General features: G+C 39.8%; 1 protein-coding gene across 1 annotated transcript in view; it reads left to right on the forward strand.

Moving 5' to 3' along the window:
* The window catches only part of LOC127638572 (calcium and integrin-binding family member 2-like), a 35,523-nt gene extending 19,169 nt beyond the window's left edge, over positions 1-16,354 (forward strand). Inside the window, exons 3-6 of the mRNA XM_052120150.1 lie at positions 3,066-3,177; positions 10,810-10,957; positions 11,172-11,367; positions 15,495-16,354. Coding sequence (XP_051976110.1) covers positions 3,066-3,177; positions 10,810-10,957; positions 11,172-11,367; positions 15,495-15,516 — 478 coding nt within the window. The 3' untranslated portion in view covers positions 15,517-16,354. The remainder of the gene's footprint in view (positions 1-3,065; positions 3,178-10,809; positions 10,958-11,171; positions 11,368-15,494) is intronic.
* The last annotated feature ends 371 nt before the right edge of the window (positions 16,355-16,725 follow it).

The raw sequence follows: 16,725 nt of genomic DNA on the forward strand, positions 1-16,725 counted from the left end.
ATAATATTATTATTATTCATTTCTATTATACAAGCTTTCATCCTGTGCTTACTACAGTAAGTAGTTCCACCTCTTATATAAGATGTGCCAGCCAGGTTTGATTCATGTGGATGGATTATCCCTCTGAAATGACACTGAGATTGGTTTTGATAACAGGGCCAGTGGAGCACGAGAAACAAAATGGACAATCACTGGTGAACCTAATAGAGTCCATACTTTATTGCCTACATAAATCACTTTGTTTCTTCTGTTCGCAGCATACACTAGAACAATCCACCACACTCTTATGCAAGGTTAGCAAAGCCAAAGGGTTATTGCCAATAATTATGGATTGACTTTTATTTCCTTGCATCCTGATAGGATGCCTGTGGTGCAACATGAGATTTCTCTCTTTTTGTGTAACTATAGCAGGAAGATTTTGAAGTATTTAATATAGTCTTCAATTCCTGAAGTATCTCCACAGCCTCCTTTCATTCTTTAGTCACTCACATAAATGAAACAAACCCTTTTTCATATAAGTCCCCTTTAGCCATCTACTTTTACTAGTTTATTCAACACTGGAGAGCATATTGTTCATCTATATAACTGTAATCTGGAACAGAACATTGTTTTCTTTCTTACATAATGCTGCATCAGCCATCTATTTTGTCTTGTCTTCAACTGTGTCCCTGCAGCCCTGATTTTATAGAACATCTGCTATCTCATCTCTTAGTGCTAAAGTTTCTTCCTTTCTGCTGCAAAGGTCTGTTACAGTGTCTGCTTCTCTCTATCTAGTTGCCATGCTCAGAATGAGTCATCGCTTCATCATTGGCTGGCAACACTCCAAGTCTCTCTGTGCAGAACAAATGGACAAAATGGCATTGTGAAATCTTCCTGCTCAGTCAAGAGCAGTACTACTTCTCCTTTTACTGAGTGCATGATTGTGTTTAGATGGTGTTATTGATAACTGATTTTCAAAATGTTTGTGAAATCCGGTATTTTGGTGACTTGCCCAACATAGTCAAGTCAATTATTTTTTACACGTAAAATAATGCTGTAACAGAACATACTGAATGTCTTAAAGTCCTCATTGTGTGGTTTAAATGAATAAAACAATAAAATTACAATTACAATTAAAATATTGTCTTTAGGCCCCCAGTGAGCAAGCCAAAGGCAACTGTGGCAAGGAAGAAAAAACTCCATAAGATTTTATTTAATGGAAAAAAATACCTTGGGAGAAACCAGGCTCACCTGGGAGAATATAATGCAAATGTAAAGCAGTTCAATGGAAAGGAGGAGGTGAGAACCGGCCTGTCGATATAAACAATATTTTAATGATTAACTTAAACAAAAAGACAAACACACACACATGACGGACATGTCCGTAATTGATCTCTCTCTCGTCGCACCACCGTCCACAATCGGCCTTTATCCCTCTCAGAGGCTTAATTAGCCTGATAAGGGACCGGGTGTGTATAATCACGACCCGTCCCCGCCCTCCGCCCTATCACATTCCTCCCTCGTTCTCTCCCTTTCCCTGGGGGAGGGCGTGCCCTGAGCCCGGTCTGCTGGCAGGTCATCCCCGTCTACCTGGATGAGAGAGGGGATAAGGGGAGGGAAACAGAAATATAAAAAATGGGGGGTACTTCCTGTAACAGTGTAGTACCCCCAAAAAACACTGTAAAATTTAAACGAGAGGGAAAAGGCCAACGCGGATTGGCAGTGAGAGAGAGAGGAGAGAGATATGAAAAAAAAAACACTTACACGCCAGTTCTCCGATTCGCCGTAGCTTGTTTCTCGGCCACTCCTCCACCCTCTAACGGACGACAGCTGCCCCTCTCCGGGCGGATCGGAGGCAGTTCTCCAGCCCCTGGCGGATGGAACGTCACGCCGCATTCTCGGGGAATAGAAGGGGTCTCCCCCGCCCCTGGCAGCGGTTCTCCCTGCACCATTGCACCAGTGTAAAGCAGTTCAATGGGAAGGAGGAGGCGAGAACCGGCCTGGCGATATAAACAATATTTTAATGATTAACTAAAACAAAAAGACAAACACACACACATGACGGACATGTCCGTAAGTGATCTCTCTCTCCTCGCACCACCGTCCGCAATCAGCCTTTATACCTCTCAGAGGCTTAATTAGCCTGATAAGGGACCGGGTGTGTATGATCACGACCCGGCCCCGCCCTCCGCCCTGTCACAGCCAGTATTAGTTAGAATGTGTAGTACAAGTCTTGTTTTATGTGAGGAAACTGAGTAAAGGATGGTGGGCATTGTATAAAACTAAAATATTTTGTATGAACTCTAAGATTAATGATAGAGGGTCTTTTGAAGTCCATCCCGAATTGATTGCAGAAGTGCATGTTGATGATGTGCTCTTTTTTTATTTGGCTGATGAGGGTTTTAGTTCACGTTAATTTATAGTCTACATATTCCATTTTAAGAGAGTGTTGTCTATCCTATGACCAAGATGATGCTGGTGTAACTGGTCCTGCTCGACCTGCTCTGAGCGGCGTAAGCTGGCATGGGAGGTGAGCGCGATAATGAGGAGGCTAAAGGCTACAGCCTCTATTGTCAGTCAGGGAGTGCGGTTTACACAAACCACACAGCTATCCCATACCAGCTAGCTCCCGTTACACTGACAGAGGTCAGCAAGGTGTGCCTCATAGTCCGATGGACGATTTAAATGTCAGTAAATATAAACCACTGTAGATCTAAACAAAATTGTGTTTCTTGTTTAATATTTGCTTTCTTTGCTGTTTTATTTCCTTTATTTTGTTTTGTCATTGAAGGAACAAATAAACCAATGGACAAGTTGTTTAGTTTTGTTTTGTCATTGTGGGAACAAATAAACCAATGAATAAGTTATTGTTTTGTTTTGTTTTGATTTGTTATCTGTCATTGGAGTCATTGATTCTGTTGTGCTATATTGTCTTCCAAAATACTGCATCTCATCTTAAACTTAAATTGATTTCTATTCTATGTTGCATCTTTCTCATTAAGAAGTGTCTTATACATTAACAATGAAGTAATCAGAGGAACCATGAGGAACCATGGTAATCAGTTATTCCTTTTTCTGCAATACAGCTTGCATGGAAGATACCACGAGTTGGCTCCACATTTGGTTCCTATGGACTACACCAACGATCCTGATGTTAAAGTCCCTTTAGCTCTCATAGTCAACATGCCAGAACTGAAGGTAATGCTTTCAGATTATTACTTCGTTATTTGCTATTTAATAGTTGTTCGATGCAGCAATATAACAAATATTTACTTGTGTGATGCAGTGCATTTCTGAATCTAATATTAGCTTTTGTGATGCAACCATGTTCTCAGTCTAATTGATTACTTTTATCAATCAACATTTTTCTGAATTTTATTTACTACTGTGATTCAGCAATGTTCTGAATCTAAAGCTAAGCATTAGATGTGCAGAAATGTTCCCCGTCCCTTGTTAAAGCAACAGTGACCCTCACTGCACTTTTCGTTTGATATCAAATAGAATAGACAGTTGGTTTTAGAGGGCATAATTGTTTTTTAATGGGAATGCTGGCAGAGCTGTTTATATGACAAAGCACACCGGTGGGAGAGAGGCACGTTACACTGCTATACTTGTGAAAGTTAACAATCCATGAGATGGTGCATTTTCAGCAAATGATGTTAGAACTTTAGAATTTTCATGGTTGTTAAGACACATACATTTAATCCTCAAGCAAGTAAGACTAATAGCTCAAGGGGATAATTTATAGTGTTATCCAATAAGAGCATTTGTCAGTATACTATGCTAGCATTACAGTTGTAATCATATTGTTTTATAGAGAAAGTGGTTTATTAGTTCTATAGTCAAGCTGTTTCAGTTAACTCATCATAAGTCTTCATCAAGTGTAGGTCTGAGGATAATGTCCCCCAAAGATGATCCCAAACTTTGATTTAAAGAAACATTCCCTTACACAGTGCTATAATTAAATTATTAATTCACCCATATGACATTCTTTAGAATACAATTTTTGAAGAATATGCTACAATAATCACAGTATAATGGCCATGTCGCAGATACAATCTCACATTTCCTATTCTGATCCCTCCCTCATTCTGTCAAAATTCGTCTTTGTTATGGGTCTAGAGTGAGCCCCATCATTTCACCCCCTTATGCTGTCATAGTGAGCAAAGGAGCAATAAAGCTCCTCTCAGAAGTGGATGAAGGTTAAGGAGACCACTCAAGCTGGAATTGATGTTGCCACCACATTTTCCAGGTTCTAAAGGTCCTCTCAGTCTCCATAAACGTAAATCTCTGTCCCCTTTGACCGCAGTGAAGGAATTCACAACAACGGGCATCAGAGGACTGTTTACCTCATTTCTGCCAATAATGACACCTCAGAAGTGTTTCTTGTCATTACACAAGGATGAATGTTCTCTAAGAAACACACAGGCCATGGGGCAACCTTCTATCACCACTGATTCCAGGGCTTGATGCTTAGATATAATCATGTAAACCAATTGTCAGCTAACAATGTGAAGTCATGCTTGAAGTTCCTTCAAGATAAACCATTCAGTGGTGCTTGCCAGCACAACTGCCCCACTTAGAGTTCAAATAGTATGAAATGTTGGTGAAAGCTCATCCCACGCTGTTTGTTTGTCGAAAATATAAAAATGTATTTACAGTTAAAGGTGTACTCAGTAACTTTTTGCTTGTGTCATCTTGGACAGTGACACCTAGTGGTGTGGATGCAGCATCATTTAAAATCAATAGTTTTCAGTTACAGATGCCATTGTAGCAATTCACTATTCATAATCAGCCATGATTAATTTAATCCAAGAGAGAAAGTGTCCAATAATAAAACAGTTACTGAGATTAAGCAAGTAGTGTTCAGATGGTCATATGATTCTAAAATGGCAGCCCCCATTAGGGTGCCCCTGCCCCATGTAGAATAAAACAGCTTTTATTAGGTTACTGGTATGACTAGAGTCCTCATCTCATGTGTGGTGGTCATGATTTTATTTTGCACTTTTAATTAGGCACAGGATGTGAAGTGTATTAAAGGAATGTTCCTGGTTCAATACAAGTTAAGCTCAATCTAAAGCATTTGAGGCATATTGTTGATGACCACAAAAAATGTATTTAGAACTTTTTCAAAAGTATAGCCACAAGACATAGTAAACATGATTTTAGTGTCATAAAATCACTTACTATCACTACCATAAAATAACTACATTTTCTGTGTAAAGTTATAGGCAATTTTCCAACTTCATTACCATGACGATGTAATGTCAACAAACCCTAAAATGACTGCATTTTTAATTTTATTTAAACTACTTTTCAAATAATACACAAGTTTTATCAGAAGAATTAATGCAAGTGCTTTTACAAAATGAGAAGTTTCACATTTCTGTTTAAACCCTCCAAAATTGTCTGTGTTCACTTTCATTGTCCCCATTCACTTCCACTGTTAGTGCCTAATTGTAACCCAGAAAAAGAGAAATGAGTCAAAATTAATTTGGTAATCAACATTGTGCCACAAATGCTTTCGATTGAGTTTAATTTGTATTGAACCCAGAACATTCCTTTTAAGAGTTAAACTTCAGGCTGACCCTGCTCAGCTCTTTTCCTGCTACTGTTCCCAGAGCTGTTGAGTCAGCTAGTAGTGTAGGGAATAAAATCCTTTAGGCCAATAGCCTGTAACAAATATATCGGCACCAGATTGGGGAGTCAGCCTTTTTACATTTTATACATGACTCACTCAGCAAAACTGACTCTGCTGCTCACATGCTTACATTACAGCATAGGCGTATTTCCATTTTATTTTTAGGCCTAACCCTTAAAAATTATACATTTAATTAAACACAATTTTATTTTACAAATGTTTTCTGTCTAAATAATAATAAAAAAAACATTCTAAGTTTAGCATGCAGCCCATTGTATTCTGCTTTTATGATCGGTAAGCGCCCTTGGAACCTGCCTTTGAAGTTTTGAATTTTAATGACTGTCTAGTTAATGGGGTGGATTAGAGGTGCAGGATTTTAAGATGCATGTATAACTCTGATTTGGGATGACGATATGAGAAAACACAATGTGAGAGTGAGGGGATTTGGAAAGCAGAAAGTGAGGAAAAATGTATAGTGTCAATGCTTCACTCTCGTCATCATTTTCATGTGTCAGTTTGCACATGTAGCTTTTTAATTTAGCCCACCCCTTGTTTAGATTTCCATTTGTTTAATGCTGGTTAATACATTTGACAGAATGACACTTTATGTCCCTTGGATATCACTGTTTTCTTGATGTAGATCTACACCAATAGCTGGTGTGTGGTGAGTGTACTGGTGCACTATGGCTGCCGTCACATCATCCAGATGGATGCTGCACACTGGTGGTGGTTAAGGAGAGTCCCCATATACTATGTAAAGCGCTTCGAGTGCATAGAAAAGCACTATATAAATGTAAGGAGTTATTACTAATAACGAATTACTTGAAGACAATTGAATTTGATTTGGACACTGTGGTGATGGGGTGTGGCCGAGCGACGTCTGTGGCAAGTGAGGCCGCAAGAGCAAGAACGGTAAGGATTGACACATGTGGGAAATTATCTTTAACAGCTGTTTGTGTTTTCAGTGAGAGGGATATAAAAGAGCAGTTCAGTTTGCCGGAGGAATGAGAGAGAGAGACGCATAAAGCTGTGTGTGTGCATGTAGTGCTGAAAAGCAAACAGTGATGAAAATACTGAAAAGTGTGTAGAAATAAAGATTCACATGGATTGTTTATCCAGCTCCTGCTTCCTCTTCTGTCTAAGCATCCTGCATCACTCGAAACAACCAATCCTTGATAACTGAAAAATATGGATATGAGAGTGCAACATCTGGCTGGAGGCGTTAAACATCTATCACTTTCACTTGGTCGAAGGCATGCCTAAGGGTCCTGTCTCATGTCTGCTCCAGAGGGAAATCACCAGCAGGGACTCCTCTAAGGGCTGGGGAAGCCGAGACTTCCCCATCCCTTTCATCCTCCTAACGTGGATCTGAAATAGACGGCCTTGGCTCCGCCTCCCCAGCCAGTGAGTCACACACCACATACACCACACACTTGCAGGACCCTTCTACACACATTCCCCTTAATAAGGTAGTAAATGCCAGACAATTTGTTCCCAAGATTAGTGGATGGGTGATGTGGGAATTAACAGCAGCCCGACACTATGTTTTTGTCCTCAAAATTGAATAGTGACCATTACTACAGGGTAATTTTGGACATCCCCATGCACACACCTTACCTTCACCAACCAACTTTTATCCAAAGCCTTGGATTGAACCAAGCTTTGGTGAATGGAGGTTGGATTCCAACCTGAATACATCAAGGCTTGATATGTAACCCCCTAAATACTCACAGGTATCCAGTACACTCCTGCTCAATCAGGGGTGGTCTGTGGCCCATCGGGGACCTGGACCAATGTCTCCAACACCATCATGGGGCATTGGTTACGGAAATGCCCAGGTTCCCCACAGCTCCAGCAGACTGGCCCAGACGTTCCGCCCACACCTGCAGCGGATTCACCAGTCTGTGGGGGAGAGCTGAGAGGGTTAGGTTTGAATGGCCCACTGGACCAGGGAACCAGTTTTGGGGTAGGAATTCCCTGTCTGGGGAACAGGGAAAGGGTGAGGGGAAGAAGAGGGGGAGGGAGGAGAAAGAGAGAGAAGGGGGCTCGCCGGCCCCTCGAATATGCCGCCATATGGTCCTCAGCCAGCTGGACCGCCAGTTGGTGGCACTGGACCCACTCCGCTGTCCCTTTTGGTTGCCTGGGAATGAACTGTTCCAGTACCACCAGATTGAGTGCCTCCTCAGCGCTACTATCATCAGCCACCTTCAGCAGGTGTCATGGAGCTGTGGAGTGAATGCCAACAGGTGACCGAGCTCACCGAGCATCAGTGAGCAGACATGTTGGCGACGTTGCTCTGGCTTTGCCCAATCCATTGCAGGATGGCTTTCTTCAGATCTTTGATCACCAGGAGGTGGGCCGCGAGTTGGGCTTCCCCAGACAACAGCGGCACAAGGCGGGCCACCCACTGACCGCTGGGCCAATTCTATGCTTCAACCATTCATTTGAAGAGCTCAAGGAATGGCTCCGGGTTATCTTGAGGTCACATCTTCATCAGTGTGACATGCGGTACAGCTGTAGGTGGGTCCGGCGTCACAGCTGAAGACCCCTCCTGGTGTACCAAGCTCCGGAGCACATGCCAGAATTGTGCTGGCAAGGGTCTTAAATACTTCGGGTCATTTTCTTCCTCCTAATCCCAGGTTTCTGCACCACTATGACAAGTTCTTAGAACTCTTGTAAAAGAGGAAGTAGGAGCTGAATAAACAATCCACATGAGTCTTTATTTCTACACACTTTTCAGCACAACATGCACACACACAGCTTTGTGCATCTCTCTCTCTCTCTCCTCTGGCAGACTGGACTGCTTTTACAACCCTCTCAGCTCTCACTGCAAACACAAACAGCTGATAGAGATAATTTCCCACAGCTGTCAATCCTTGCCTTTCTTCCTCTCGCGGCCTCGCTCTCCACATATGTTGCTCTGCCACGCCCCCATCACCACAGACACATTATAGGTTAATTGCATTACATATCGTCGATGCATAATCCAACAAGTTTACATATTACATATAACATTTTTCCTTCCTATTGTGCAGCCTTGTATTGTTAATACCTAAACCTGTTTATTCTTCAGAGAAAACTTTGTTTTCCAAATTAACATTCTTAATACCAACATTTTAAATATTATCCTCCTTGCAATGTCCCTACACACTTTTAAATCAAACCTACGCCCCTTGCATTACAGCAAACACAACACATTTGTACAGTGTGACTTTTCAATTGTACACTTTGCTGTGTCATGGTTCAGTTATGGTATGAAATGGCAATTCCATGGTATTTTAATTTATGCAGTGGGGTTCAAAATTCTGTCCACAATGAAAATCTGTAATTCAGATCTAATCAAAATTTTTGGATTTTGAAAAATGTCAAATAAAGAAATTATAAGATATAAAATGAATAAGGTTGGATATATTTGTCTGCACTATTTCAAGGTCACTAATCAAATGTAATAAAATGTATGACATTGACCATATTAGCTCAAAAACTTTCAGACCTTTCCTGTCTGAATCTGCTGCACAGGTCCTGGTCAAAGCTCTGGTCATCTCAAGACTGGACTACTGTAATGTCCTGTTGGCCATCCTCCCAGCTAGCACAATTAAGGTGCTGCAGATGGTCCTGGACACAACAGTGCATCTGATTTTCAATCAGCCAAAGAGGGCTCATGTCACTCCTCTATTGATTTCACTCCTCTGGTTACCTGTAGCTGCCCGCATCAAATTCAAGGCTTTGACTTGAAGGCCTTCAGAACAGCCTGTGGAACAGCACACTCTTACTTCAATTCACTCCTTCAGGTCTATGTCCCAACTTGCTCTCTGTGGTGAATGAACAAGCAGCATCTGGTGGTCCCGTCGCATAGAGGCACAAAGTCTATTTCACGATCATTCACTTTCTTTGTTCCTCTTTGGTGGAATGAGCTCCACACAATCTACTGAATCCATCTCAACATTCAAGAACCATCTGAAAACACATCTGTAAAGAGAGCACTAAATTCACTTAATATTTAACAATATTTAAAAAATAAACGAAATAATCTTGCCTGTCTCTTTTTTTCTACGCTAGCTTCTATGCTACTCCAGCCACTATGAGAACTTAGTAGTGCAGAAACTGCAGATATTGTTGACTTTTGTATGACAAATTGTACGCTGTGTTCCTACATTTGTAAGTCGCTTTGGATAAAAGCGTCTGCTAAATGTAAATGTAAATCATTTAGGTTACAGTGAGGTCAGATTTCATTTTCATTTCATTGCGCACAAGAAGCTCTTTGGAACATTTATTGTTCATGCTGGTGTAACATGGACTTTTAGTTTTCAACACTATCGCATGGGAATTTGGCATGCTGCTTTCGAAAGTTCATGCACGCTGATATCAAGCTGAACTGCTGACAAGTGCCATCCCCATCAGACCATTTTCTATCATTTAAAATATGTTCTATCATGTAAAATATGTGAGGCACAACTGACACCACACTGTGCAAGAAAACTCTGAGACATGGGTTCTGGTCCCATGGAAACCAGGATGTAATCATGTTCCCACAAACAGGGCTGGCCTGGGAAGAGAAATCTGCCCAGAATTTGACATAGCAAATGGCCCAAAAGCTGTTGAGTGAGAAGGGGTTGCTGTCCTTTTATGCATATCGTGGCGCCGTTTTGTGGTCCTTTCTGCATAACGTGGCGGCTTATTTTAGCATATCGCGGACCATTCTGCCTGTTTCGCGGCTGACCCATCGGCTCGCTCGGTTCACCCAATGGGGTCGATCAGGGGCAGACTGGCCAAAGTACGTCGGCCACAAACAATGGAGGGCACAATTCTGAGGTTGCATTTTTCAAAGATTTGACTCCACTGATGTTTAGGTTTAAGGTTGGGGTTTGGGTTAGAGGCTAGGGTTATTAAAATATGCATTCCTGTTGTCTGAATTACATAATTTATTAAAAGTAAACTAAACTAAAAATACTACTTGTTTTTTCGCCACCCTGTGGACATTTCTCCTCAACAACACTTCCACCTTTGGCGAGACTTGTGTCTCTGCTGAACAATCAGATGGGCGTTTTCAACTGCTTTACATGATTTTCCTACTACCTAGTCGAGAAACACCCATCCTGGTTTGTAAACGCCCACTGATTACTACATTGTAGTACATCTGTAATCTTTGTGTAATCTGCTTAAATGAACTCTCAATTTCTATTCTCCAGGAGAACCCATTCAGGGATCGGATTGTGGAATCGTTCTCCGAAGATGGCCAGGGGAACCTCAGCTTCAACGACTTTGTGGACATGTTTTCAGTTCTCAGTGAAACGGCCCCAAGAGAACTCAAAGCCATTTATGCTTTTAAAATATACGGTAACAGTCACTTTTCATTGCCTCATGTACATTCCACAAAAACAATTAATAAATAATTAACAAAGTTTTACAATATGACTGTCACAAAGCATTGTTTTAGAGTTTGTTATAAACATTTATATTGCACCTTTTGTAAACACTGCAGTAAAATCATAACTTGAACATGTGATATTTACTTATTTTCTTAACCCTTAAAATCTTTTTTTGTCTTAAGACTTTAACGTGGATAATTACATTTGCAAGGAAGACTTAGAAAAGACTTTGAACAAGTTGACAAAGGAGGAGCTGACACCTGAAGAGGTTATTCTGGTGTGTGAGAAGGCCATCGAGGAGGCCGATCTGGATGGAGACAACAAGCTCTCCTTTGCTGACTTTGAGAATATGATCTCCAGGGCTCCTGACTTTTTAAGGTAAGAATATTGCATTACAGCATTAAAGTTAAGTTTATTCTGCTGTAGGTATGCAAATTTGAGATCAGTTTGCTGCTGCATTTCCATAAATTATTATTTAAAGTTAGGGTTTTACCATTTATTTTCCTTTGTTTATTCTCTATTAGTGGAAAATGCTGTGTTGCACGCTGGCCTATTTTTGTGGTATCATCAATTTCAGATTTATTCACCCCAAAACATCGTTGTGGTTGGTCACAGGCTGGTCCAGTTCTGAATCAGTAGTTTGTTTCTTGCCAAAATTAGCTAGTGTATACCCTTCTGACAGCATGATGATGTACAAAATAGTGTCACCCTGTGGAAAAGTATTCACTAATGATGGAGAGGAGAAAATTAAATTAAAGAAACTATGCTAAGCTAATAGGATAATACGATATCTTGTGAGTTAACTGGAGAAAACTGAACCGAGACATTTTTAATTTAACCATTTATATCTTCGGTTTGATAATACGATATGTGACATATAATTAATTTTTTGTCAGATTTACATAATTAAGACAACATGAATCAAAAAACAATTTCATAGGAGTTTAAAAGTTCTTTCAACCAATAGAATCACTTTGTGATCCAAGGGGGGCATTACTTAGAGTGGATTTGTCGGCTATTAAGAGTTCCGTGTCATCTTGTGGGATAAAGACAGATTGTGGCAGGGTGGAGGGCGGGGCCGGGTCATGATTTTACACATCCCCGGTCCCTTATCAGGCTAATCAAGCCTCCGAGAGGGATAAAGGCCGACTGCGGAGGATGGTGCAGGAGAGAGAGATCATTTGAACTGTCTTACACAGATACACTTGGGCTAGAGGCATTATGTGTATAAAACCAGTAATGCTAGTGGCTAGCATTCTTGCTAATTCTCTGCACTGGAGGTACACTACTATAAGTTTGTTGCAGTGTGTTTCAGTGTGCTTTATGGGGCAAGTGTCCTTCTATTTTGCTTTTACAGGCCTTTCTGCACTGCACAGTTGTCCCTCACTGAACACATGACTGAGAGTGATGGGAGAGCATTGTACCATCATTTGGAGACTTGGCTTAGCCAAAAAAATCTCAAATTGGTCTTTCAGCAGCTGTCATAAAACAGAATTACTTTATTGGCCACTATTGCCCTTAATGCATTCTGCTGACTTTACATTTTTCGAAACCTGTTTAACTTTAGCAGTACCTTTATTGTCATATTGAATTCAACTAATATGTTGTTCAGCTAGGAAAGGCCCTGTATCCTACCACAAACAATGCATACAATGTGCTATTACTGTCCCCACACAATGCAAAAATATATTAGTTTATTGGAATATTCTAAGTTATTTAGTGTATAGACAGTGTCTATGGAATGATTTCGATAATCAGAGACAATAATTACAATTGTTCTCTGGTTCTCGGTCTCAATGGGGTGCGTGGTTAAGTTGTGCGTGGATCGCATGAATCTCCACATGCGTAGTCTCTGTGGTGTCATGCATGAAGAGCCACGTGATAAGATGTGCAGATTGACGGTCTCAGAAGCAGAGGCAACTGAGACTTGTCCTCCACCACCCAGATTGAGGTGAGTAACTGCATCACCACGAGGACCTACTAAGTAGTGGGAATTGGGAATTCCAAATTGGGAGAAAAGGGGATTAAAAATTAAAAATAAACAAATATAAAACAAAAACAGAAAAATAACTAATTAAAAGCAGAAATGTCAAGATTGTTTGTGGACTTAAAGCACATTCATGAATTGGGATGTGGAACTACTTTTTTAGGTGTAGAATATTACGTTGATTAATTTGGTTATGCATTACTGTGATCCATTCCTGTGGGTGGATCCCACATCTGAATATGCTTCCTTACTATATAGTATGCCAAATACAGTATCTCAATTAAGTTGTATTTTGAATCCTCAATATTTATAATATTGTCCAAAGACATTAATATGAAAACTAGACAGGTAAAGTTTGTCAAGACAAACTTTGACATTGGCTTGACAAACCATTGTCTGAAAGTTTAAACTAGTTTAAAGAGTTTTAAGTTTAATGGTTATACAGACATTACATAAACTCAAACAGCCAGCTAGCTAGATAGATCATGAGACAGAGGCTGTTTCTCAGTGTGCAATTTTATGTGTTCTTACGTTTCGTGGACTCATTCAATGTCATCATCCACTGCAGATGTTCGATTCTAATACTCAAAAAAACAAGTACCAAGAATGCATAACATTACCCGGATGTGTTCTTGATCAAACCAATATCAAGGATGCATTGGATGGTGACTTGAGCACAATAACTCACTTGAAGTCACAGAAGTCAAAGCAGCACTATGTGTAAGGACCACCAGAACTCCAACGCAAGTTCAGCTGTTCAGCAATTTCTTTCTTCTCACATAATAACATAATTTCAATGCAAATCAATATTTCATGTCCATTCGTCTATTTATTTGGCAAGTCGTCTTGTAATAAGCTGGATAATGAGCAGTCATGTTGTCATTTTTGTAAAATAAGTCAATAGAACTCCCACGCATACCAGAGGTGGAATTCAGCTGTTCAGTGATTTCTTTCTTCTGACATAATAACAATATATCATGTCCATTCATCTATTTATTTGGCAAGTCATCTAGTAATAAGCTGGATAATGAACAGTCATTTGTAATTACAACCATCTGACTGTACACTATTACATATTTTTTCACTTGTACTGCAAAACCTAACTGGTGTGATGATAAAAATGCTGTCAGTGGTGTGTGATAATGCCAGCAGTTCTGTCACTGGATACAAATGTGCTGGGATGGGCAATTGCTCAACAGGAAGATCACAGCACATCTTAAAGTTTGCAATAGATGCGTTCTATGTCCTTCTGTTCTTCTGAGTTCTCTTTCCAAGGTAGCTTGACAAGACTGGTCTTCATAAGAATGGAGTCTCTTCTTTGCATTCATATCATTGAGAAAGACACAGCCTGTCACAAACATAGTCAGATACACCATCAGAGAGAGAGAGAGAGAGAGAGAGAGAGAGAGAGAGAGAGCAACATAAAACAGATCAAAGGCCTTTTGTAGGTTTGTTTACATTTTCATTTTTGACAGTTGGAGTTTGAATTACGAGCATTCCGTTGGCTCATTTGAACATTCCCTTAATGCAAAATTATAGTATGATTTCAGATATTTGTCTGCAGTGCTAAAACCATAAGTCCGATCAGTTTGAAAAGAGAAATCATACTTAGTCCGAGCAGTATGAAGGTCTGTACCAAATATGGTGGATGTAGCATGAAAGCTCTAGGAGGAGATAATATTAGAAATTGTGGTCTCAGTTTAACCAAGTTTGTAGAAAACAGTATTTATTCTGTTGGCAAGCCAACATAACCCAGAATATTCCTTTAATAGCAATAAACTTTATATTAGCCTGCTAAATAAACAAAGTACAACAGTGTCTACATGATTCAGCATTTAACATTTTAACAGGAACTTGTCCCTCTAAGTCTCACCTCACAGACACATTCATAATGGGATTTAAAGATAAAGTTAATTTATATATTGTGGGTGCTCCAAGAAACAGATTTAATCTTGTTTTAATCTGTTGTGTTTTCCCAAAAGAACTGCAGTGGTGTTGCATATTCATTGGATGTTCTAAACATCTATTAAAATTACACTATAAGGTAAAATCAGGTAACAACTTCTGTTTAAGAGAATGATACAGCACTTCCCCCAAGTGAAACATGTACAAGTGGTTAATGTTTAATATTAGATCTGTGACATAATGGAACATAATGGAACATTTCTGGTATTTTGCTTTTCTGCTACTGGTGGATTTCCACATTAATTTTATTATCAATTCTGAATCCAATCAAAATGTCATCAGAAGCCATCTTGTCCTCTTCTCGATTCTTTTCTAACACGTTTTTTAATCTTTTTTTTCATCCTGAGAATTTTCAGTGAGACACCAAAAATGGACTAAAGTGACCGGGAATATAAAAGTCATATATCCTGGTTTTTGTCTCATTTTGGCCACTGCTATGAAAAATGATCCCATTGATCTAGGGGCATGAAAGGGCTTAATGCAATCTTGGTTCATGTGCTTTGATCTGTAATCTAATATGCCGTTTCTCTTCTGTCCACTTTCTATACTGCAGCACCTTCCATATACGAATCTAAATGGCTTCAATGGAAGACACTCATCCAGAGGTTCCTAGGCTGATCCAGGACTTGAATCCACCTTGAACAGACATGTCCACATCGGAGGATAAATGTCTACAATAGTTTTCCTTTCATTTTTGCACTGGAAGCACACTTGACATTGAGGATTAATGACAAGTGCATGGTTTTTTCGCCAGTGGAAAACTTGAAACATTGGTTCAGAAATCCCTTTGTGTTTACCGAGAGAGGAAACTGGATGGCGAGATCTTTTGTGGATTTGACCTGGTTGTGGACTACAACCACTCATTTGGGCTCCTACAAATGTTCTCCTTGGTCTTCCAATGTCTGCGGCACATTGGAAACAATTTTGACTCACTCTCCTAATTCTAATGACTCATCTTTGGGATCAAGTAAATCATTGGACATTGTCTATCCCAAAAGAGACAGTGGACAAGCAGAAAATGAAAGAGAGAGTAAGTGAGAGGGCTAAAAAGCACAGCACTGGCATCAATGTCACTGAGACAGTGTTTTCTACAGCTATGCAATCTTTCTCCATAAAATGCATGAATTAGATTATATTTCCCTCCTTTTCCGTTCCCTAATGTCCCTACAGCTTTGCCATTTCAAAGCTATCTAATTGCTTATAGAACTGGAGCATGACGACAATCATATCTCAATGTACTCCAGTTGAATGAAGGGCTCTATCATCATATATTTCTCTCATTGTCTTATACACTGTCATTCGTCCCTCATGTATTTGTTCTGCTTGCGATTCCTGTATCCCTTCTGTCCTTACTTGAGGTTTTAGTGTCAATCTGTCTCTTACCTTTGACTTTTTTCAGTATTTGATGTGATAGAGGGCATTTGACTTAACTTTTAATAAATGTTTTTCTGTTGATTGTTGACTGAGTGCATCTATTTATGAGGTTGTTGGAGTAAATATAAACTCAGCAAAAAAAAAAACATCCCTTTTTTAGGACACTGTATTTTTAAGATGATTTTGTAAAAATTCAATAACTTCACAGATCTTTATTGTAAAGGGTTTAAACAATGTTTCCCATGCTTGTTCAATGAACCATAAACATATAATGAACATGCACCTGTGGAACGGTCGTCAAGTCAGTAGTAGCTTACAGACTGTAGGCAATTAAGGTCACAATTATAAAAACTTAGGACACTAAAGAGACCTTTCTACTGACTCTGAATAACAACAAAAGAAAGATGCCC

This window comes from Xyrauchen texanus, chromosome 46 (assembly GCF_025860055.1).
Source record: "Xyrauchen texanus isolate HMW12.3.18 chromosome 46, RBS_HiC_50CHRs, whole genome shotgun sequence".
NCBI lineage: Eukaryota > Metazoa > Chordata > Actinopteri > Cypriniformes > Catostomidae > Xyrauchen > Xyrauchen texanus.